Source organism: Macrosteles quadrilineatus, unplaced genomic scaffold (genome assembly GCF_028750875.1).
Source record: "Macrosteles quadrilineatus isolate MER2022 unplaced genomic scaffold, UCM_ALF_1.0 Scaffold_8__2_contigs__length_117827958, whole genome shotgun sequence".
Taxonomy (NCBI): Eukaryota; Metazoa; Arthropoda; class Insecta; order Hemiptera; family Cicadellidae; genus Macrosteles; species Macrosteles quadrilineatus.
The window spans coordinates 35,857,034-35,880,579 of NW_026542601.1; the positions used below are offsets into that span (position 1 = coordinate 35,857,034).

Consider the following 23,546-nt stretch of genomic DNA (forward strand, 5'->3'; position numbering starts at 1 on the left):
TCGTCGGAGCCGTTTTCGAGATCTTGGTGCAAGCATACATACATACAAGCAAACATTGCTCGTATTAGAGTATAGGATTAGTTTAACGAGTACTTAGGTTTGCTGCAACAGGGAGGGTAAAACTGTTTTTTTATGTTAATAGTTTAGTAAGAAACTAATGTATTTTCCAAATTCGATCAAAATATGTTCATAAACAAGCAAACTACAACAGTTGACTTATTCTCCATAAGAAAAACATGGGGATTTTAAATTTACAGTTTTTTGGAATAATCTCCGTAACCATTAGGCGCACAATAACGCTTCAATATACTAAATTATTTGTTTTTTTATGCCCTACAAAATGGTGTGAAAAGAAATTGTATAATTTTGTGTTTTTAGGGTCAAAAATGGGAAAAACCTATTTTTACCCCATAAAACCCCCCATAAACCCCCGTTCCCATAGTCCGATCATGCTGGTTCGCGAACTCGTTCAAATAAATGTAGGTTTACACGTTTGTACAAAATTTCATCAAAATCGGATCATTTTTGCTTGAGTTATCGTGCTAACGGACACATATATATATATATATAAATATATATATATGAATTTGAACGGATGGTGTTTTTGGCCTCTAGGGACCTCAAAACAAAAAAATTAATCGGTCCCGGATCCAGGTCTTACCATGAGTACTACGGTAATAGATTATTCCCTATATGGGAAATTCGCTAAAAGGAAACAGTTGAATGATATTAGATTTAGACTCATTGTTGCCTGAGTTCTTGTGTAAGATGTTTGTGTCACCCTATGCATTTCTGCACCTTATGTGACATCTTCAGAGGTCTTCTTAATTCATCTTCTTTTATTACACTATAGTCTATATTTAAAAAAAGTATTTACACACACAATGCTATTTTAGACTACCAAGGGAGTTATGGCGTGAGGTCTTTCTTCCTCGGTTTCATTTCATGGACTGGGGTTGTTGGCATTTTGGCCGTTCGACGGCTGTTTGGACTTTTGTCGTCTCGTTGTCCGATTGATAAGACCGCGATACTAGTGTGTGTAAACATTTTTGTAAATATAGACTTCAGTAAAAACTTGTTTACTGTTTATTTATGGATGCAGCATAAATCAAAAGGAGATTTAAGGATTTTTGTTAGAACAGCAGGCGTACCTGAATGTGAAAGAGTGTACTTCAGAACAATAAACACAAAAGATTTTTCATCATACACAACCAACAGCATTTTCAACCAAGGGACATCTCTTCCAAAGAAAAAAGTGTTTCAGTGTTCTTGTGTCGGAGTGGACTCTTATCCATTCAGATCATAACAAAAAGCCACCTAACTGGATGGTGTCTATCGTGGAAATAAGTAGGGATGGACAGGTCCTGAAATTTCAGGAATACTACCAACGATCACGCCGTGACCGCGAGTCATACTGACGATCACCCCGTGACCCCGTTGTCTTACCAATGATCTGTGTACAAGGGTATGCCCTTGCGATGCATGGTTCCCACTGCGTTTGCAGCTTCACTTAACCTGGAAATTTAGCGTCCTATTTCCCGTGACAAATGCGCTGGTATAACATGATCCTAACAAGAAGTTTGACTAGACACTACTACTATTTCATGCAACCCCTTCCCTGAGTTTATGTGACTGTGAACCTCAGCCTGCTTTCCCATACAGTAATTACCGAAACACAATGTAGGTCTTTTCCACCTAAGTGCTAGGCTAGGTGGTCTAGAGGGTTAAACCCCTTAATGAACCTGTTATTTCAAACCTGAAATAATTCTCATTATTCATAACCTACCTTTGGTCATATCATTTGCCATTGACGTAAGGCAGTAATCAAAGAACATCTGGACTGCAGCATCAGGCACCTCTTTCAAAGCTTTCTTTAGAACAGACCTGACAACAGTTATCGATTAATTTTTTTTGACTAAGTACCTAGTTAAATAAAGTAATGGGTCAATTATATTCAAGTTGGAGGTTTAAAACCTAGTATTAAATAATAATATTGTTTTAAAATTAATTAAAGTGAAAGAAATATTGAATGATAAAAAGGTAGAGTGAATACAATAAATTTGAATTAATTTATAATAAAAATACAAACTTTGAGAATGTTCTTTATTCAATTTTACTTACTTTTCTAATTTACAAGAGATGTGAAAAGATATTACTTTCTTGGCTACCATGCAGCTAATAATAGGAAGAAAAAACCAAAAGAGTTTACATCAGCTCACTATACCACAGAGAGGTGTGAAACAAAAGAATTTTGCAATTAATGCAAGCTCATTTATACCATAATTAAACAAATTATAGCAACGCAGAAGATACACAGGCAGTTTTTCTCTGTCTACTGATTTCACAGATGTTGATTTAAAAATGTAGACCGCTACAGAAAGTATCAAGCTGAAGCTATACATTTGATTTTATAGCAAACCCCTTAGTTAATAGTAGGAAGAACCCTGCCCTACCTGATATCTTTGTGTAGCAAACACAGAGGGTATTCCCAACTCTTGGCAGTAAACGTATTATCCGTGTGATCAACAGGCAGTTTGGTGTTGAGCCACGAAGCAAACCCTTTGAGCCACACTAGAGGTGCGTCAGGAAACCTAGCCTGCCCCACCTCCAGCACGTTCTGCACGTCAACTGCGGTTATCTGCAATTTTGTGCAACGACTCTATAAACCTATTCTTAAATTATTTGTACCTACTTACAAGACACCCTGTATACATATATAACTAGAACTAGGTTTTATATGAATTCAAACAGTTGGTGTTTTTAGCTTATGGGAACATCATGAAACAAACAAGTAAATCAGTCCTGGTACCAGATCTTACCACAAGACCTACGGTAGTAGCTGGTTTCCTATATGGGAAATTCACCAAAAACCTAGATTCTTACTTAATTCCAACGTCAAACTGTAGGGGACCTTTATACAGTGGTCATGGTCAAAATTAAAATACTTCTTGTTCTTGTATTAACCTATACCGAGGTAAACAAGTCATAATTAAATTCACAAAGAACAGGTACGCAAATAGCATATTTGAGCTAAGATTTCCTGGGTCACTAACACAAACACTACGAATTTTATCTGCAAGGTTCAACTGCTTCACAAACATAAACTTATAACATTTCAGCCTCATTGTCTCATCTACAGAAGCCTCCTCCAATGATGGCTTCCTGCAATGAGTCCAAAACGGTTAGCTTCATGTTATAAGTTTAAGTTTGTGACGTGGTTGAACCCTGAAGACCCGATTATTAGTGTAGTTTAAGTAAGCAAATACGAAAAGCAGTGCTCGATTTGCGGGGAACGCGACGGAACCGAGTTCTGATATCTCTTTCGGAAAGATAAAAATATTGGTACAAATCACAATAAATAGCACAAATCACACGGCACCTTATTTTATACAAATTGAGCACTGCGTAAAAGTAGAATCTATGAATGCAAAGACCCAAAAACAAATTAATATGTGTTGAAGAATAAAGATTGTTTGCCTTGAATGAGTAGGCTTTATTTAACACAATTCAAGTAATGGAATTCATAAGTAAGAGTCAAATCTAGAGAATGAAATACAAATAATGATTACAAACATTCAAGATAAACAAATAAAATAACAATGTCCAACAACAGCTGGGAATATTTTCTATCACATTCTTCCCCGCTAATATAATTTAAAGTCTTTAAGATGAGAAGGTAGTTTTTTCTGTCTTGAGCTTCGTCTCTGTGATTTGGTTTCATCAGTCCTTAAGGTTTGTAGAGGCTCTTGAGTTGCAGATTCTTCTATCACCTCTGGATCGGGATGAGACACATTCTGGGTTTCGTCTACTAAGTTTACATCGCTATTAAGTTCCATTGTGTGGTTCTCCTGTGTTGATCCATCATCAAAATCTGTTCTCTCACCTTGTTTTCCACAAGGAGCTAAGTTGCGTGTAGACACTGTTGTCTCACGCCCATCTGGCAATCGTACATGAGCGTAATCAGAGTTTCCTTCCAGCAACGTCACCTCCTGCACTATTGGTTCATACTTAGAGTTTCTGATAGGACGTCTCATCAACACTTTTCCAGGAGTCATCAACCAGGTTGGTGTGGAAACACCATTTTGTGATTTTCTGGGATGTCCAAACATTCGTTCATGTGGCGTACAATTCGTGGCAGTACAAAGCAAGGATCGGATAGATTGAAGAGCTTCATCCAGAACTAATTCCCACTTTGTCACGTCAAGTTGATAGTTCTTAAGGGCAAGTTCTACTGTTCTCCAGATTGTACCATTATACCTCTCAACCTGGCCATTACACTGAGGGTTGTAAGCAGTAGTCCGACTAGAAGCAATGTCGTTTAAAGTGAGAAACTCCTTTAGTTCTTTTGAAAGAAAAGGAGATCCCTGATCGGAGTGAATGTAGCTAGGAGTACCGAACAATGAAAATAACTGTTTCAGTTTGCAAATAACAGTCGAAGAGGACATATCAGGACATGGGTACGCAAATGGAAATTGTGAGTACTCATCAATGATTGTTAGCATATACCGATTTCTTGTAGAAGAGGGAAGAGGACCCTTAAAATCCAGGCTAAGACGCTCGAACGGTGATGTTGCTTTTATTAATTTTCCATCATGTTTGAAGAATCTTGGTTTTACTTCAGAAACCACAGGAAGCAGTCATTCTTCTTACCTCATCAAGGGAGTATGGTAAATTTTTGCTTCTTATCCAATGATACATACGAGTTTCACCAGGATGACACATTCTTTCAGGATATTTATGAAGTCTGTTCATTTTGTCGCTCATCGAGCATACTCGTGATAGAGAGTCAGCAGCTACATTCAGTTTAGGTCTATAAACAATATCATAACTATAGCTTGATAGTTCTAGTCTCCACCTCATGATTTTGTCATTCTTAATTTTCCCCGATATCTTAGAGTTGAACATGAAAGAGACAGACTTCTGGTCTGATATTAGTTTGAAATGTCTGCCTAGCAAATAGTGTCTCCATTTTCGTACTGACTCCATGATTGCATAATGCATATGCTTCCTTTTCAACCGAACTGTGCTTTAGTTCACTATAGACAGAGCTCTTGAGAAAAAGGCTACAGGTTTTCCTTCCTGGGTCAGTGTTGCTGCTATTACAGTGTCAGATGCATCAGTCTCAACAGTGAAGGGTGGATCAGGATTTATGGGACTCATTGAGGCATTTTCAATCTCTTGTTTCAGTTCATTAAATGCATTTATAGCCGTTGCGGATAAAGGGAAAGAGCTGGTTGTCAGAACTTTAACCTTTTCTAAAAATCGTGGGGAAAAGATTCCTACTGCCCTTCTTAGGGATGATGCATTTGTGGGCAAGGGGAAGTTCTTTAGAGGTAAAAGCCAATCAGAATCTGGCTTAATGGTTTTGTTGCTTATTGTATATCCAAGGAGACTAATCAATTTCATTGAAAAAGAACATTTATTTTCATTAATAGTCAAGTTATACGTACTAGCAGCGTTCATCAGCCTGTTTAGGTTCCTATCATGCTCCTCTTGTGTTTTACCACATACTGTTATGTCATCTAAATAAGTAAAGGTGTCATTAAGATTTTCTGCCCTGATTATGCCATCAATAACTCTTTGGAACGCAGCAACTCCATTTGTCACCCCAAAAGGAATTCTGGTAAATTGATACAGCTGACCACATGCTTCAAAAGCTGTAAAAGGCTTATCTTCAGCCTTGATCGGTATTTGATGGTAAGCGCTTTTTAAATCAATGGCACTAAACACTTCATAGTTAGCAACTTTATTGACAATTTCTTCAAGATTTGGGATTGGATAAGCATCGAGACTTGGAAATCTGTTTATAGTGTTAGAGTAGTCTATTACCATACACTTCTTATGGTTTTTGGAGCTGGTAACAAAAGCTTGAGCTCTCCATGGAGATATAGTTGGTTCTATTACGCCTTCATGCAATAGTGAGCGAATTTCTTCTGAAATAAACTGATAATCTGTTACTGTATGACGGCGAGATTTCACAGAAATATGGTGACAATCATGTGAAATATGCTCAAATAGGGAAGCTTGTGGTACATTTGCAGCAGCTATAGATACTATAGCAAGAGGAGGTTCGGGTCCACCTAATTTGAGTTCTAATTTAGAATGACGACTGAGTAAATCATGACCTATTATCAAATCACAACAGAGATTGGGTAAAATGTACAAAATCACATTATTGTATGAGTTACCAAGAATCTTCAAATTAACTTTGCATTCACCTTTAGTTTTAGAAGTTAACTAAGAAGCTGCCATTGATACTTGACTGATTTTAGAAGGATAGGTTTTTATTTTCAGTTGATTTACTAAGTCACTACTCAGGAAAATAGTGGTACTACTAGTGTCAATTAGGTCTTGAGCTGCTTTACCATTTACATTAACTGGGACAATAGCTTTTGAAAGACCTAGGGGATAACTTGAAGAACAACTTATGTGGCTTATGACTGATGAAGTTATATGTTTAATTTTTGAGTTTTGACCAAAACTTGATCTATTTATTTGAGAGGAAGACTTACATACCTTAACAAAGTGACAAAGTTAACAAAGTTTTTACCACAACCTTTACAGTAAGAATTTCTTGCGGGACAGTCATTTCTTGGATGTCTATTGAATCCACAGAAGAAACATCTAATATTACTCCTAGAAGTAGCGGCTATGGTTGGATTATTTGTATCATCGTCTTGAACGATTGAGTTTCCTTGTTTTAAAACTGAATTGAGATTTGAGCTGGGTTGATATAGGAGGGTTTGTAGTTGTGCACTTTCCAAACAACGGGCCTGTTCATAAGCATCTTGAAGAGGCAGCTTAAAGTTCTCTAGCAGTCTCTGGCGAATGTGTGGAGCAATCAGGCCATTTACAAATGCATCTCTATTTTCTTCTGCAGAAGTAGCTTTAAAATTGCAGTCTTTGCTGAGTATCTTTAAAGCTTCTAGATATTGGTCAACTGATTCTCCTGGTTGTTGCTGACGAGTAGATATTGCGATATGTAGATATTGAGTAGATATGGCGAGCAAATAGGCCTACTTCGTTCACTGGCTTACAATATAGATTTTGAAGATTACCAATTGCATCTTTAAAATTCAAACATTCACTGATATAAGTAGGTATATACTGACGGCACCACATAGTTGATTAGAAGTTTCAATTTCTCAGATTCATTTGCTTCTGTCACTTCAATAAAATTTGTAAATGTCCTGAGCCAGTGATTCCATTCCATTGCTGCTGTTGAAGAGTTTGGATCTATTGAAAGTTTTGCAGGAGCAAAATGTTTTTCCATGATTACAGATATTGTGTTAAATAAATTGTTGAAGAATAAAGATTGTTTGCCTTGAATAAGTAGGCTTTATTTAACACTAGCAGAGTACCCGTCCTTCGTACGGGGTTGGCATAAAAGTGTAAAATGATTATTGCAGTTATACTCCAACTTAGCGTTTGCAATGGGGGAGAATACAGTTTGATAAAATTTGCTTTTTTAAATTTTTCATGCAATTAAAAACATGAACATAACTGTAAACAATCTTACTTTGACAGTTCTCCATTGCCTATCACAGTTTTTTGTTGCTCCTTGGTTCAAATTAGGTGATTTCATAAACGTAAAAAATAATAGTGCTGCACCCTGTTGGTAAATCTTATAACTTTTTAATACTTTTGCATTATCATAGAACCAACTTTGTTAGTTGAAACAGCTGACTAAATTCTGTAATTCCTTTTAAATATGAATACTCATAAAGTTAACATGGGAAACTACAGAGCCACTGGGGCGGAGCCCGAAATGATTTTTGAGATAAGAATATGCCTATATGTTAATCGGGAATATGAGTTATCATCATGCCAAATTTCAGCCCAATCCCAATGGTTAAAGCGTGATTGACCTTCAAACAAACACACAAACTTTCACATTTATAATATTAGTAAGACAACTCAAGTAGGTAATGGAATTCATAAGTAAGAGTTAAATCTAGAGAATGAAATAATGATTACAAACATTCAACATAAACAAATAAAATAACAATGTCCAACAACAGCTGGGAATATTTTCTATCACAATATGCTTGTCATAGTCTTTCCTTAAAAAGTTAGCAAAAGAATCGCTAGACTTATTCTTAACCAATAACACACTTAAGACATATCACAAGATTTTGTTATACCATCTGCGGTTGAGGTTTTAGATGCCTGGCGGCGCCGGTGATGGGAGCAGCCAAAGCGCTGCGTAGATGAGTGTGTCAAAATGTTTAAATTTAGTTTCATCCAATAGGAGAGGCATATTATAACATGTACTGTGTTTCAGTCGTTGTGGACATAGTTTTACAAGAACTCAACAGATAGCAGCATTAAACAGCAGGCTCTTAGTATTAGAAAAAGTAGGTTATGAAAAATCTAGATACACCATCAACAAAAACATCAAAAAGGCGTCAAGCACAATTTTTAGGTCAGGTTCCTTCCACAATGCTTCACTGTAGTTATTGTTATCATTATATTCTATTTCATTTCACTATATCCAAGCCATAACCCCACACTACACTAAATTTGGAACAATCCCTTCCACTTTTGTATATGAAAACAAATTATACTCAATTGAAGTAAAACACTGGCACAATAAGCGGCAATCGGAAGCAATGTTCCCCGTGTGTGGCTGAGCTCACACTGAAGCTAAGTTAACGTGTTAATAAAAATTTCATTTTTCCTTATTCCTAAAATTATTGATTTATTCTTTGAAAAAAATTACAATAGATAGGCTATTAGGCTACTTTTATCCCCCTTGGTGGTTACCAAGGGTACTATTCTTTTAGGTTTTAAAGAAACCGTACCGATAGTTGTTTCTTATTTTTTACGTTTCTAATATTTCTTTATTTTGAATGACTACTTACCAATGCGACTGCAGCATCTATAGTTTTAGGTGGCCTACTTTCTTTCACAGGCTCTTTCTTTTCCTTAGGTTTCTTTTGCGCCTTTTTTGCTTCGTTTTCTTTGGTTTTTACAGCCTTTTCAACAGGTTTTGGAAGTTCCTTGTTGGTGTCCAAAGCTGAATACAATGTCTTCACTTGTGCCAATGGTACTAAAAACATGGAATCATTATAAGTAAGTCAAAAGAGACACCAACCCCAAGCTCAAATTACTTTGAGATTCCATTCCCTATTATGAACCAATTATGTGTGATTTGACACTAATGGCATTTTCACATTTTTTACAAGGGGAACGGTCATAACCTAACGTTAACGGCATCGGGTGCATCACGGAAGTTACCTCACTAGGAAGTTACGGGTCACTATATTTTTCCTTTATTAAAACCATAGTTTGCGTTCGGCAGGGCTGTCGCCTGACGTACCTCACGCACCTCTTTCGCGGAATCAGTTTCGGCTACTCTTACCCCTTTCCCAGTTGTCAGTTGACCTTGGGAAGTGGTTTGTGTCACTACTGGAAGTAGCTTCCGTGAGCGCTCTGTGATGTAACGGGTTTCCCGGAGCCTAATATCTGTGTACGCCCTTGTGTTTGACCTTATTTTGCGATATTATAAAATGGAAGAACGAATTGCGTGATTGTTGGCTAGAGTTGAAAGGGAGAGCAGTGAACAACACTTAGTGGAAAGATCTACCGGCCCATTTGTTCTTGGAAAAAGAGCTTTGACAAAATGAGTAGGTAGTACTTCCAACAAATGATTAAGGCTATTTTTTATTAGACCATAGGTGTTTTATTTCATACACTATTGCAATTTTTCTAATAGCTTGGACAAAATAAGGTGTCCATATATGAAATGTTTTTTTTATATATAAGATTATTATAAGTGTATGCCTACTTTGTGGTTGGCTGACCAGGATTTGCTTTTAAATACTATAATATAGAAAGTAGTAAATAAGTAGGCCTAGATAAGGGTATAAATTTAAGTTAAGATACAAAGAGCACATTAAAGCAATTGGTTCCAAGCCCAGCCTTCAAAGATCCAACTTCGCAGCACACATTAGGGATACCATGCATGATTATAAACCAGTTGAAGACTGTTAAGTTCTGCGCACATGCAACAAATCATGTAGGCTAACAGGTTAGAGGAAGTGGAAATAAATCACGCTCACAAATACGACAAGCAAAACCTCATCAACGTCCAGTCCAATTTTACAGCCAACGTAATATACGAGGCATGTTTTTTAAGTACCGTTTTTAAATTTCTCCGTCCCAGCACAGCGATTGGCATTTTCGACATTTGCGCTGTGTACGGGCATCTATTGGGAGAAAAATTGGCCGTGTTTACATCCGGTTTCGAGCATTCAAAATGGTGCCGCCAATTGAGACTGCCGCCGACTGTGAAGTGCTCGCTGTAATTAGATTTTTAAGTGCTAAAGGTGTGAAAGCCATTGAAAATCATCGACAGATTAGTGAAGGGTATGGCGAGAACATTATGAGTGCTATAATGGCACGCAAGTAGGTAAGGGAATTTTAAGACGGCCCCACCAACGTTCATGATGAGCAACGCACTGGGTACAGGGACAGTAATGCAATGGGTGGCGTCAATAATGTCCCCGTACCCAGTGCGTTGCTCATCATGAAAGTTGGTGGGGCCGTTGAAACAGCTGGTCAGTACAATGAACTGGTGTTTGTTTATTTACTCGAAAAATATGTTTGTGGCGCTTTAAGTAGATTGAGGAGGGTTATGTTTGGTTTTAAAGTGAGGTTGTATACGTTTTGTAAAGTATTGTTCAAAGTTTCATGTTTTAATTGAGCGGAGCGAGCGAAGCGAGCGAAGCTCTTATACGTCGACTTTTATGCATTTCGTAATACGCAAACTCCTCCTAGACGGCTGAATCAATCGTTTTCAAATTTTGCATGGTGATAAAGACCATATCGGTGAGTGCCAACATCTATATAGCGTTAAAAAAGTCTCTCAGGAATCCGTAGAAAAATGAAACTGAAAATCACATTTTTTTAACATTAGTCTTATGGGTTGCTAGGTAACCATGTTGGCTGAATTAAATAACAAGTAAAAAGTAAACAAAAGATTTGAAGTTTTAGCATGTGCTCATAATAAGCCAACTACCCACAGTATACTAGGAAATTACAAATACAGTACAAAAGGAAAAACATCACTTGTTAATATTGAGCAAAGATTATACTTAAGACTAGCTGTACCCGCGGGCTTTGCCCCGTTTAACTTCATAAGTCTTCGCATGGCTCAATCACGTCCTGGTTGAAGTTCGTTCGCTACGCTCACTCACCTTTAGGTTGGAGCTCGTTCGCTGCGCTCACTTGCCTTCAGGTTAGCTCGTTCGTTACGCTAACTCGCCTCCAGGTTGAAGTTCGTTCGCTATGCTCACTCACCTTATGGTTGCAAATTAACTGTTGTCGTAAATTTAAAAAAATAATAGTGCTGCACCCTGTTGGTAATCCTTGTAACTTTAATGCTATTGAACATCATAGAACAGAACCAGTTTGTTTAATTGAAACAGCTGTTAAGATTCATTAATTCCTTTTAAATATGAAAAATCATAAGGTTAACATGGGAAACTGCAGAGCCACTGGGGCGGAGCCCGAAAGCCCGATCACAATAAAAACTACTTAGTTTTCCTATTTAATGCCCAAAGAATCGGTGTAGCCTACCGAATTTCAGCCTCCTAGGTAAATGGGAAGTGGGAGAATTAGTGATGAGTGAGTGAGTGAGTGAGTCAGTGAGGGCTTTGCCTTTTATATATTTAGATTACTCGATACATTGTAGTCAAGGGTAGCAGTGCGAAGTCTAGGATCTGTTTATGATGAATACATTAAGGTATCTGCAATCCTAAAATGCTATGGGAAGGGAGGAAAACAGGTCCGCGACGTAGGAAGTGGTGAAGGAAGTAGTATAGGCAATCATAAAATGCTATGGGAATAGAGGGAAACAGGTCCGTGACGTAGGAAGTGATGAAGGAAGTAGTAAATGCGAGCAGTCCGGAGTGTGGGGACTGTTTATGACGATTAGAATAAGGTATCTGCAATCTTCAAGTGCAATAGGAAGGGAGGGAAACAGGTCCGCGACGTAGGAAGTGGTGAAGGAAGTAGTCAAGGCGAGCTGTCAGGAGTGAGGGAACTGTTTATGGCGATTAGATAAGGGTATGGGCAATCCTAAAATGCTATGGGAAGGGAGGGAAACAGGTCCGTGACGTAAGAAGTGGTGAAGGAAGTAGTCAAGGCGAGCTGTCTGGAGCGTGGGAACTGTTTATGATGATTAGATTAAGGTATTTGCAATCCTAAAATGCTATGGAAAGGGAGGAAAATAGGTCCGCGACGTAGGAAGTGGTGAAGGAAGTAGTCTAGCCGAGTTGTGCGGAGTGTTGGAAATGTTTATGACAATTAGATTATGGTATCAGCAAATCTAAAATGCTACGGGAAGGGAGGAAAACAGGTCCGCAACGTAGGAAGTGATGAAGGAAGTAGTCAAGGTGAGCTGTCCGGAGTGTGGGAACTGTTTATGACGATTAGATTAAGGTATTTGCAATCCTAATGCTATGGGAAGGGAGGAAAACAGGTCCGCGACGTAGGAAGTGGTGAAGGAAGTAGTCAAGGCGAGTAGTCCGGAGTGCGGGAAATGTTTATGACGATTAGAATAAGGTATCTGCAATCTTTAAGTGCAATAGGAAGGGAGGGAAACAGGTCCGCAACGTAGGAAGTGATGAAGGAAGTAGTAAATGCGAGCAGTCCGGAGTGTGGGGACTGTTTATGACGATAAGATTAGGGTATCTGCAATCTTTAAGTGCAATAGGAAGGGAGGGAAACAGGTCCGCGACGTAGGAAGTGATGAAGGAAGTAGTAAATGCGAGCAGTCCGGAGTGTGGGGACTGTTTATGACGATAAGATTAGGGTATCTGCAATCTTTAAGTGCAATAGGAAGGGAGGGAAACAGGTCCGCGACGTAGGAAGTGATGAAGGAAGTAGTAAATGCGAGCAGTCCGGAGTGTGGGGACAGTTTATGACGATAAGATTAGGGTATCTGCAATCTTTAAGTGCAATAGGAAGGGAGGGAAACAGGTCCGCGACGTAGGAAGTGATGAAGGAAGTAGTAAATGCGAGCAGTCCGGAGTGTGGGGACTGTTTATGACGATAAGATTAGGGTATCTGCAATCCTAAAATGCTATGGGAAGGGAGGAAAACAGGTCCGCGACGTAGGAAGTGGTGAAGGAAGTAGTATAGGCAATCATAAAATGCTATGGGAATAGAGGGAAACAGGTCCGTGACGTAGGAAGTGATGAAGGAAGTAGTAAATGCGAGCAGTCCGGAGTGTGGGGACTGTTTATGACGATAAGATTAGGGTATCTGCAATCCTAAAATGCTATGGGAAGGGAGGAAAACAGGTCCGCGACGTAGGAAGTGGTGAAGGAAGTAGTCAAGGCGAGTAGTCCGGAGTGCGGGAACTGTTTATGACGATTAGAATAAGGTATCTGCAATCTTTAAGTGCAATAGGAAGGGAGGGAAACAGGTCCGCGACGTAGGAAGTGGTGAAGGAAGTAGTCAAGGCGAGCTGTCAGGAGTGAGGGAACTGTTTATGGCGATTAGATAAGGGTATGGGCAATCCTAAAATGCTATGGGAAGGGAGGGAAACAGGTCCGTGACGTAAGAAGTGGTGAAGGAAGTAGTCAAGGCGAGCTGTCTGGAGCGTGGGAACTGTTTATGAAGATTAGATTTAGGTATTTGCAATTCTAAAATGCTATGGAAAGGGAGGAAAATAGGTCCGCGACGTAGGAAGTGGTGAAGGAAGTAGTCAAGGCGAGTAGTCCGGAGTGCGGGAAATGTTTATGACGATTAGAATAAGGTATCTGCAATCTTTAAGTGCAATAGGAAGGGAGGGAAACAGGTCCGCGACGTAGGAAGTGATGAAGGAAGTAGTAAATGCGAGCAGTCCGGAGTGTGGGGACTGTTTATGACGATAAGATTAGGGTATCTGCAATCTTTAAGTGCAATAGGAAGGGAGGGAAACAGGTCCGCGACGTAGGAAGTGATGAAGGAAGTAGTAAATGCGAGCAGTCCGGAGTGTGGGGACTGTTTATGACGATAAGATTAGGGTATCTGCAATCTTTAAGTGCAATAGGAAGGGAGGGAAACAGGTCCGCGACGTAGGAAGTGATGAAGGAAGTAGTAAATGCGAGCAGTCCGGAGTGTGGGGACAGTTTATGACGATAAGATTAGGGTATCTGCAATCTTTAAGTGCAATAGGAAGGGAGGGAAACAGGTCCGCGACGTAGGAAGTGATGAAGGAAGTAGTAAATGCGAGCAGTCCGGAGTGTGGGGACTGTTTATGACGATAAGATTAGGGTATCTGCAATCCTAAAATGCTATGGGAAGGGAGGAAAACAGGTCCGCGACGTAGGAAGTGGTGAAGGAAGTAGTATAGGCAATCATAAAATGCTATGGGAATAGAGGGAAACAGGTCCGTGACGTAGGAAGTGATGAAGGAAGTAGTAAATGCGAGCAGTCCGGAGTGTGGGGACTGTTTATGACGATAAGATTAGGGTATCTGCAATCCTAAAATGCTATGGGAAGGGAGGAAAACAGGTCCGCGACGTAGGAAGTGGTGAAGGAAGTAGTCAAGGCGAGTAGTCCGGAGTGCGGGAACTGTTTATGACGATTAGAATAAGGTATCTGCAATCTTTAAGTGCAATAGGAAGGGAGGGAAACAGGTCCGCGACGTAGGAAGTGGTGAAGGAAGTAGTCAAGGCGAGCTGTCAGGAGTGAGGGAACTGTTTATGGCGATTAGATAAGGGTATGGGCAATCCTAAAATGCTATGGGAAGGGAGGGAAACAGGTCCGTGACGTAAGAAGTGGTGAAGGAAGTAGTCAAGGCGAGCTGTCTGGAGCGTGGGAACTGTTTATGAAGATTAGATTTAGGTATTTGCAATTCTAAAATGCTATGGAAAGGGAGGAAAATAGGTCCGCGACGTAGGAAGTGGTGAAGGAAGTAGTCTAGGCGAGTTGTCCGGAGTGTTTTAAATGTTTATGACAATTAGATTATGGTATCAGCAAACCTAAAATGCTACGGGAAGGGAGGAAAACAGGTCCGCAACGTAGGAAGTGATGAAGGAAGTAGTCAAGGTGAGCTGTCCGGAGTGTGGGAACTGTTTATGACGATTAGATTAAGGTATTTGCAATCCTAATGCTATGGGAAGGGAGGAAAACAGGTCCGCGACGTAGGAAGTGGTGAAGGAAGTAGTCAAGGCGAGTAGTCCGGAGTGTGGGAACTGTTTATGACTTTTAGATTAAGGTATCTGCAATCTTTAAATGCAATGGAATGGAGGGAAACAGATCCATGACGTAGGAAATTGTGTAGGATGTAGATGTGTGGATTTATGCATCTCCAATACTACGGTGCTTTCAGAGTGAACTAATGATTTTCCCCGAGCAAAGCTCGGTCCCCAGGTACTATAATCAAATGACGATACTAGCTTGAGGTTCGTGACGTATGAAGAGGTTAAGGAAGTAGTAAAGGTGAACAGTCTGGAGTATGGAAACTGTTTATGACGATTAGATTAAGGTCACAACGTTCCTAAAATGCTACGGAAAGGGAGGGAAACAGGTCCGCGATGTGGAAAGTGGCGAAGGAAGTAGTAAAGGCGAGCTGTTCGGAGTGTGGGATCTGTTTATGACGATTAGATTCAGGTATCTGCAATCTTAAAATGCTATGGGAAGAGAGGGAAACAGATCCGCGACGTAGAAACAGGTGAAAGAAGTAGTAAGGTGAGCAGTGTGGAGTGTGGGAACTGGAAACCGTTTGTAGCAGTTTTAATGTATCTGCAATGCTGAAATGCTATGAGAAGAGATAGAAGCATGCCCAAGACATAGGAAATTGTGAAAGAAGTAGTAAAGTCTAGCAGTACGGACAGTGGGGATGTTTGTTGCAATTAGATTAACGTATCTAAAATACTAAAATGCTATGGAAAGCGATGAATACAGGTCCACGACGTAAGTGGTGAAGGAAGTAGTAAAAGCTGGCAGTGCAGAGTGGGGGAACCGTTTGAGCAGATGGATAAATGAATTTGTAATACTTAAATGCTATGAGAAAGGAAGGAAACAGGCCAATGACGTAGTAAATGGTGAAGGAAGTAGTAAGGCTAAAAGCGCAGAGTGTGGGAACTGTCTTTGGCAATTAAATTAATGTATCTGCAATCCTAAAATGCTATGGGAAGAGAGGGAAACAGGTCCACGACGTAGGGTGTGGTGAAGGAAGTAGTAAAGGTGAGCAGTGTTGAGTTTGGGAATGGATTAATGTATCTGCAATGCTAAAATGCTACGGGAAGAGACTGTAGACTGTAATATGTTAAAATGATTACGAAGCACAAATCGATACATATTTTCGATACATGCAATCGTTTACAATCGAAATTTACAACTGAGTTGACAACAGCTGATTTTTACTCCATAGAGGCTAAAAACGATTTTTACTCCCTAAATATTAAAAATGCTACTTTAGACCCGCAGCGCATGCATGAAAAAATACTGTTTTTACTGCAGTAAGACAAAAACAATATAATATGAACCCTTGATGACTCCGCTCAATTTTGTGGATGCCTCTGCGAACGCCACCTAGTTTATATAGTAAGCTACATGTGAAGAAGCTTGACTAAAATTGAAGAATTATTGAGCGGAGCGAAGCTCTTATACGTCGACTTTTATGCATTTCGTAATACGCAAACTCCTCCTAGACGGCTGAATCAATCGTTTTCAAATTTTGGATGGTGATAAAGACCATATCGGTGAGTGCCAACATCTATATGGCGTTAAAAATAACTCTCAGGAATCCGCCCCACTGGGTCTCAAAGTTTCAATGTAATCCTTATGGAAGCAGTATTTGACACATAAACAAAGACATATGATCAGCTGTTGACTTTTTAATGCAGTAGATAAATAAATAGCTGATAGCATTATTCCACAGATATTAGAACATAAACGGTGGTATGGATCATAAAATAATCAAATGACGACACTAGCTTGAGGTCCGTGACGTAGGAAGTGTTAAAGGAAGTACTAAAGGTGAGCAGTATGGAGTGTGCAAACTGTTTATGACGATTAGATTTAGGTATCTGCATTCCAAAAATTATAAGGGAAGGGAGGAAAACGGGTCCACGACGTAGGAAGTGATGAAGGAAGTAGTCAAGGCAAGCTGTCCGGAGTGTGGGAACTGCTTATGACCATTATATTAAGGTATCTGCAATCATAATATGCTATGGAAGGGAGAGAAACAGGTCCGTGGCGTAGAAAGTGGCGAAGGAAGTAGTAAGGCGAGCAGTCCGGAGTGTTGGAACTGTTTATGACGATTAGATTAAGGTATCTGCAATCATAAAATACTATGGGAAGTGAACAAAACGGGTCCGCGACGTAGGAAGTGATGAAGAAAGTAGTCAAGGCAAGCTGTCCGGAGTGTGGGAACTTTTTATGACGATTAGGTTAAGGTATCTCCAATCATAAAATGCTACGGAAAGGGAGGGAAACAGGTCCGTGGCGTAAGAAGTGGCGATGGAAGTAGTAAAGGCGAGCAGTCCGGAGTGTTGGAACTGTTTATGACGATTACATTAAGGTATCTGCAATCATAAAATGCTATAGGAAGGGAGGAAAACGGGTCCGCGACGTAGGAAGTGATGAAGGAAGTAGTCAAGGCAAGCTGTCCGGAGTGTGGGAACTGCTTATGACCATTATATTAAGGTATTTGCAATCCTATGATGCTATGGGAAGGGAGGTAAACATGTCCGTCACGTAGGAAGTGATGAAGGAAGTAGTCAAGGCAAACAGTCCGGAGTGTTGGAACTGTTTATGACGATTAGATTGAGGTATCTGCAATCATAAAATGCTATGGGAAGGGAGGGAAACAGTTCCGTGGCGTAGGAAGTGGTGAAGGAAGTAGTAAAGGCGAGCAGTCCGGAGTTTGGGAACTGTTTATGACGATTAGATTAAGGTATCTGCAATCATAAAATGCTATGGGAAGGGAGGATAACGGGTCCGCGACGTAGGAAGTGATGAAGGAAGTAGTCAAGGCAAGCCGTCCGGAGTGTGGTAACTGTTTATGACGATTAGATTAAGGTATCTGTAATCATAAAATGCTACGGAAAGGGAGGGAAACAGGTCTGTGTCGTAGGAAGTGGCGAAGGAAGTAGTAAAGGCGAGCAGTCCGTAGTGTTGGAACTGTTTATGACGATTAGATTAAGGTATCTGCAATCATAAAATGCTATGGGTAGGGAGTGAAACGGGTCCCCGACGTAGGAAGTGATGAAGGAAGTAGTCAAGGCGAGCTGTCCGGAGTGTGGGAACTGTTTATGACGATAATATTAAGGTATCTGCACTCATAAAATGCTATGGAAAGGGTGGGAAAAAGGTCCGTGGCGTAGGAAGTGGCGAAGAACGTAGTAAAGGCGAGCAGTCCGGAGTGTGGGAACTGGTTATGACGATTAGATTAAGGTATCTGCAATCACAAAATGCTGTGGGAAGGGAGGAAAACAGGTCCACGATGTAGGAAGTGGTGAAGGAAGTAGTAAAGGCGAGCTGTCCGGAGTATAGGAACTGTTTATGACAATTAGATTAAGGTATCTGCATTCATAAAATGCTATGGGAAGGAAGAGAAAAGGCCCGAGACGTATGAAGTGGTGAAGGAATTAGTAAGGTGAGCAGTGTGGAGTGTGGGAACTGGAAACCGTTTGTAGCAGTTAAATTAATGTATCTGCAATGCTGAAATGCTATGAGAAGGGATGGAAGCATCCCCACAACATAGAAAATGGTAAAAGAAGTAGTAAAGGCTAGCAGTGCGGAGTGTGTGGAATGTTTGTGGCAATTAGATCAACGTATCTAAAATACTAAATTGCTATGGAAAGTGATGAAAACAGGTCCACGATGTAGAAAAAGGCTTAGAAAGTAGTAAACTAAGAGCATAGTGTGAAAACCGTCTGTGGCAGTTAGATTGATGTATCTTTAATCCAAAAATGCTATGAGAAGGGAAGGAAACAAGTCTATGACGTAGGAAATGGTGAAGGAAGTTGTAAGGATTGCAGTGCAGAGTGTGGGAACTGTCTTTGGCAATTACATTAATATATCTGCAATCCTAAAATGTTATGGGAAGAGAGGGAAATAGGTCCACGACGTATTAGGTGGTGAAGGAAGTAGTAAAGGTGAGCGTGTTGAGTGTGGGAATGGATTAATGTATCTGCAAAGCTAAAACGCTATGGGAAGAGACTGTTGACTGTAGGTTAAAATAATTTTGAAGCACGAATCGATACATATTTCGATACATGCAATCGTTTATAATAGAAATTTACAACTGAGTTGACAACAGCTGATTTTTACTCCATAGAGGATAAAAACTATTTTTACTCCATAGAGGATAAAAACTTTTTTTACTTCCTAAAGAGTAAAATTGCTACTTTAGACCCGCAACGCATGCATTAAAAACCACTGGTATTACTGCAGTATGACCAAAACAATATAATATAAACCCTTGATGACTCCGCTCAATTTTGTGGATGCCTCTGCGAACGCCACCTAGTAATGAAACATGTCATTCATAAAGCATCAATATGAAGCAATTGATGCTATTGCTACACTAAGGTATGTTGTCATATTCTTATGGATCTATTAATATCAAAAGTAGGGGTTTGAAAGTAAGTACGTTAACGCTTTTAAATCAGTTTATATTTTCAAACTTAATCATAGAGTTGCTGTATTTTAAAACACACATCAGCACCACTTTAATAGCTCTTTAGGCCACATTTTCTTCCCGTTGCAAAGCACGTGTATAGCAGCTTGTCTATATCTATAAAAGAGGAACTATGTAAGTTATGTATGTATGTGTGTATACGTTATGGGATCCGAAACCGCTCGACAGATTGTAATGAAACTTTCAGGCATTATTAAGCATCTTTCAAGGATGGTTCGAGTGAAGTTTGGTGCAGATCCATCAAAAGGGCTCTGCCCCAGAGGGTTTTAAGTGGGCCAATATCAGACTTTTTGATCTACAATGTTTACAAATAAATATATTTTAAAAGCAGATGTTTACTTTCACCAACTGTTTTGTAGGTTTGAATAATCCCAACATTCTGTATTAGCATTAGGCCTAGTCATAATTTGAAATAGTGCCACAGTGTTTCTACAGAGAGCAGCACAGAAAACTATTTTACTTTTTAATAAGTCCAAATGTATTAAACCCCAATCACAGCACACCTGTGCACTCAACAACGTTTAAATTCTCCAATGTTAAATATTAAAACCATAAAAACCTTAATCAAAGTATTATAAACAATAAAAGGGATGACAATGCCTTAATATTTTTATCTTTCGTTCTATACCCAAACAATCTAACATAAATTATTAAGTGAATAATAATCGTGCTGCTATCACGGGTATTCAAATGCCTCTCAATTTTGTCATTAACCCACCACATTACTGTCATTAAAAGAAAAAACTCCAATAATAGGCCTACTAATGCGAAACTTAAATCTACCGAAGCTGTGCATCGTTACCAGACTAACGAAATTACGTCAAAATTGATTAAAGCAAAAATTATCGGCGGTAGGTTTAAGGGTTAATTATAGTCTTAATCCCAAGAATACTGATGATTTCATCCGAATTACCCTCTGATCTTAAGCAACTACAATTTCCTTAGTGTCTTGCTTTCGCAATCACCATAAGGCAACAATAAGGGACAATCCCTGACTATCGTCAGTTTAAATGTAGAAAAAACATGCTTTTCACACAGACAGATGTATTTTGTTAGCGCAACAACGTGCGCCGGGTAACTAGTAATTGATAAAAATATTTTTCTTACAGTTTTATTGATATTAAAATGTGTTTACTCCTCATTGCATTGTTTTAGCAAATTTCCTATATAGGGAATAAGCTATTACGGTAGTACTCATCATAAGATCTGAACCCAGGACCGATTTACTTTTTTGTTTTGAGGTCCCTAGAGGCCAAAAACACCATCCATGATCAATCAAAAGTAATCCGATTTTGATGAAATTTTGAAGAAATAACGTTTAAACCTACATTTATTTGAACGAGTTCGCGAACCAGCATGATCGCCTATGGAAACGAGGGTTAATGGGGGGTTTTATGGGTAAAAATGGATTTTTCACATTTTTGACCCAAAAATCATAGGCTAAAATTTAGCAATTTATCCCCAAACTATTTTGTAGAGCTTAAAAAAACAAATACTTTAGTATATTGAAGCGTTATTGTGGGCCTAATGGTTATGGAGAAGATTCCAAAGAATTGTAAATTTGAAATTCCCAGGATGTTATTCTTATGGAGAATAAGTAAACTTTTGTAGTTTTGCTTGTTTATGAACATATTTTGATAAAATTTGGAAAATTGCATCATATCTTACTAAACTATTAACAAAAGACAAAAAACACTTTTTTACCCTCCCTGTTGCAGTAAACCTAAGTGCTCGTTAAACTAATAATCATATTTAACTAGTACACCCGTGCGGCTCTATGCGCCACAAAATTATTTTAAAAATTAAAGGAGAATAAACTAATAAAACTTCAATTGAAAAAAAATGTTGTCAGTCAAGTAGCACTTCCTTGAACATCACGTTAGATGTGGAAAATAATCCATCTGGTAGTAGGCCTACCCTCTGGTTACCAGTTTCGTTGATGAAAACTTTAGTGCCATTGAATGACCTAGACTTACTAAGGGCAACATAAAGCTGGCCGTGAATGAATACAGGATTAGGTAGGTAAATTTCAGATTTGGTTAGCATTTGGCCCTGTGCTTTATTAATTGACATAGAAAACGCTGACAGGAGAGGCAATTGTATTCTTTGCATCTTAAATGGTAGATTTTTAGCGAATTTCCCTATAGGGAAGTAGCTATTACCGTAGGTGGCACGGTAAGACCTAGACCCGGGACCGATTTACTTTTTCATTTTGATGTCCCCAGAGGCCAAAAACACTATTCGTTCAAATTTTTATATATGTATATATATATATATAGACTTATATATATATATACATACGTCCGTGAACGCGATAACTTGAGTAATTTTTGTCCGATTTTGATGAAATTTGGTTTAAAGGTGTAAAGCGGGATAAACTTGAATGAGTTCGCGAACCAGCACGATCGGACCATGGAAACGGGGCTTTACAGGGGGTTTTATGGGGTAAAAATTGGTTTTTCTCACTTTTGACCCTCAAAACACAAAATTTCCCAATTTCTCTTTAGACCTTTTTAAAGAGCTTAAAAAAACAAATAATTTAGTATGTAAAAGTATTTTTGTTCGATTATTAGTAACGGAGAAAATTAAAAAAATTTTAAATTTAAAATTCCCATGTTATTCTTATGGAGAATATTGTCAAATGTTGTAGTTTGCTTGTTTATGAATATATTTTGATCAAACTTGGCAAATTTATTTATTTTGTACTAAGCTATCAATATTTTACTCAAAAACACACTTTATTAGTTTCCTTGTAGCAGCAAACCTAGGTACTCGTTAAACCTAATGTTATTAAAATATATTTAACTGAAAATCAATTCAGACGGAAATTCGCTTAGTCGGCAGGTTTGCTGCGGCGGGGGTATTTATAAATATGTTCATAAATTTACTTTAAACAGATTTAGCTGCACTGCATATTTCACATTGATATGGGCATTGAACTTCTTGATAAGATGGGTTAAATAATTACAAATCTGTTTGTTATCTACTGTTGATCCACGAACAATTAAAGAACTATGGGATTATGCACTGTGGCATGTTCATTAACAGACGTTGAGGGTTGGAATGAGGGTGATCATGTCGGCAATGGCCTAGCTTTTATTACTGGTATTTTACGAGAATAAATTCTTTTTTTTTTTATTTAAATGTCGATGTGATTAATAGTTTATGTATCGTTTGATTTATTGTATTTTCTAAACGGCACCAAAGTCCATTTGCTTTTAAAAATCTAATTATTGCATATTGTAATTCTGATTTTGCTCTCATGTCGTCGTGTGTGGTTTTGCCTGTTTAGTACCGAATGTAAACAACTAACAGCTGTTTCCACTCCACAAAACATCCTCCCCTTTCAGTGTTAGTCGCCACTAGAACTTGGACTCAGAATATAATATCTGAATAACTCAACGAAACTGAATCTTTATATTCATTATTTAATTACGGTCACTTAGGAATCTCTCCGACAAAAACTGATTGTATTTTTGGATTCAGCGTCAAAAAACTGTAAGTAGACATAAAAAATTACAAGATACAGTATTGGGTATATTAGACATAGGCTATTAAATAATTACCAAAATGTCAATTTTTTTACTTAAGTTACCGTAAACTATATGATATTTGGTTTGTAATTAGGTAGGCCTAGGGCCTAAGGCCCTGTACACATGAGGGCGGCAGCCGCCGTGGTTGCCATTGTGCGGGAACCGCGGCAGTTGAAAGTACAAAGGAGCAAATGGGACCGTTCACATGCAACCGTCCACTTCCAATCAACCGCAACAAACCGCGGCGGTCGTAGATTTCCCTTCGACCACCGCGGTTCCCGTGCGGTTGAAGTTACTAGAGTTGGCATGAGAGCGTACACATGAGGGCGGTAGCCGCCGCGGTTGACTGCAGTTGCTACTATAGG

At 39.0% G+C, this 23,546-nt stretch overlaps 1 protein-coding gene across 1 annotated transcript in view; it reads right to left on the reverse strand.

Annotated features, from left to right (window-relative positions):
• Window positions 1–23,546, reverse strand: part of LOC129000317 (transmembrane protein 214-A-like) — a 49,930-nt gene that overhangs the window by 24,206 nt on the left and 2,178 nt on the right. The window contains exons 2-4 of the mRNA XM_054427279.1: window positions 8,865–9,052; window positions 2,454–2,638; window positions 1,787–1,884 (exon numbers count right to left, since the gene is read on the reverse strand). Of these exons, the coding sequence (XP_054283254.1) occupies window positions 1,787–1,884; window positions 2,454–2,638; window positions 8,865–9,052 (471 nt within the window). The remainder of the gene's footprint in view (window positions 1–1,786; window positions 1,885–2,453; window positions 2,639–8,864; window positions 9,053–23,546) is intronic.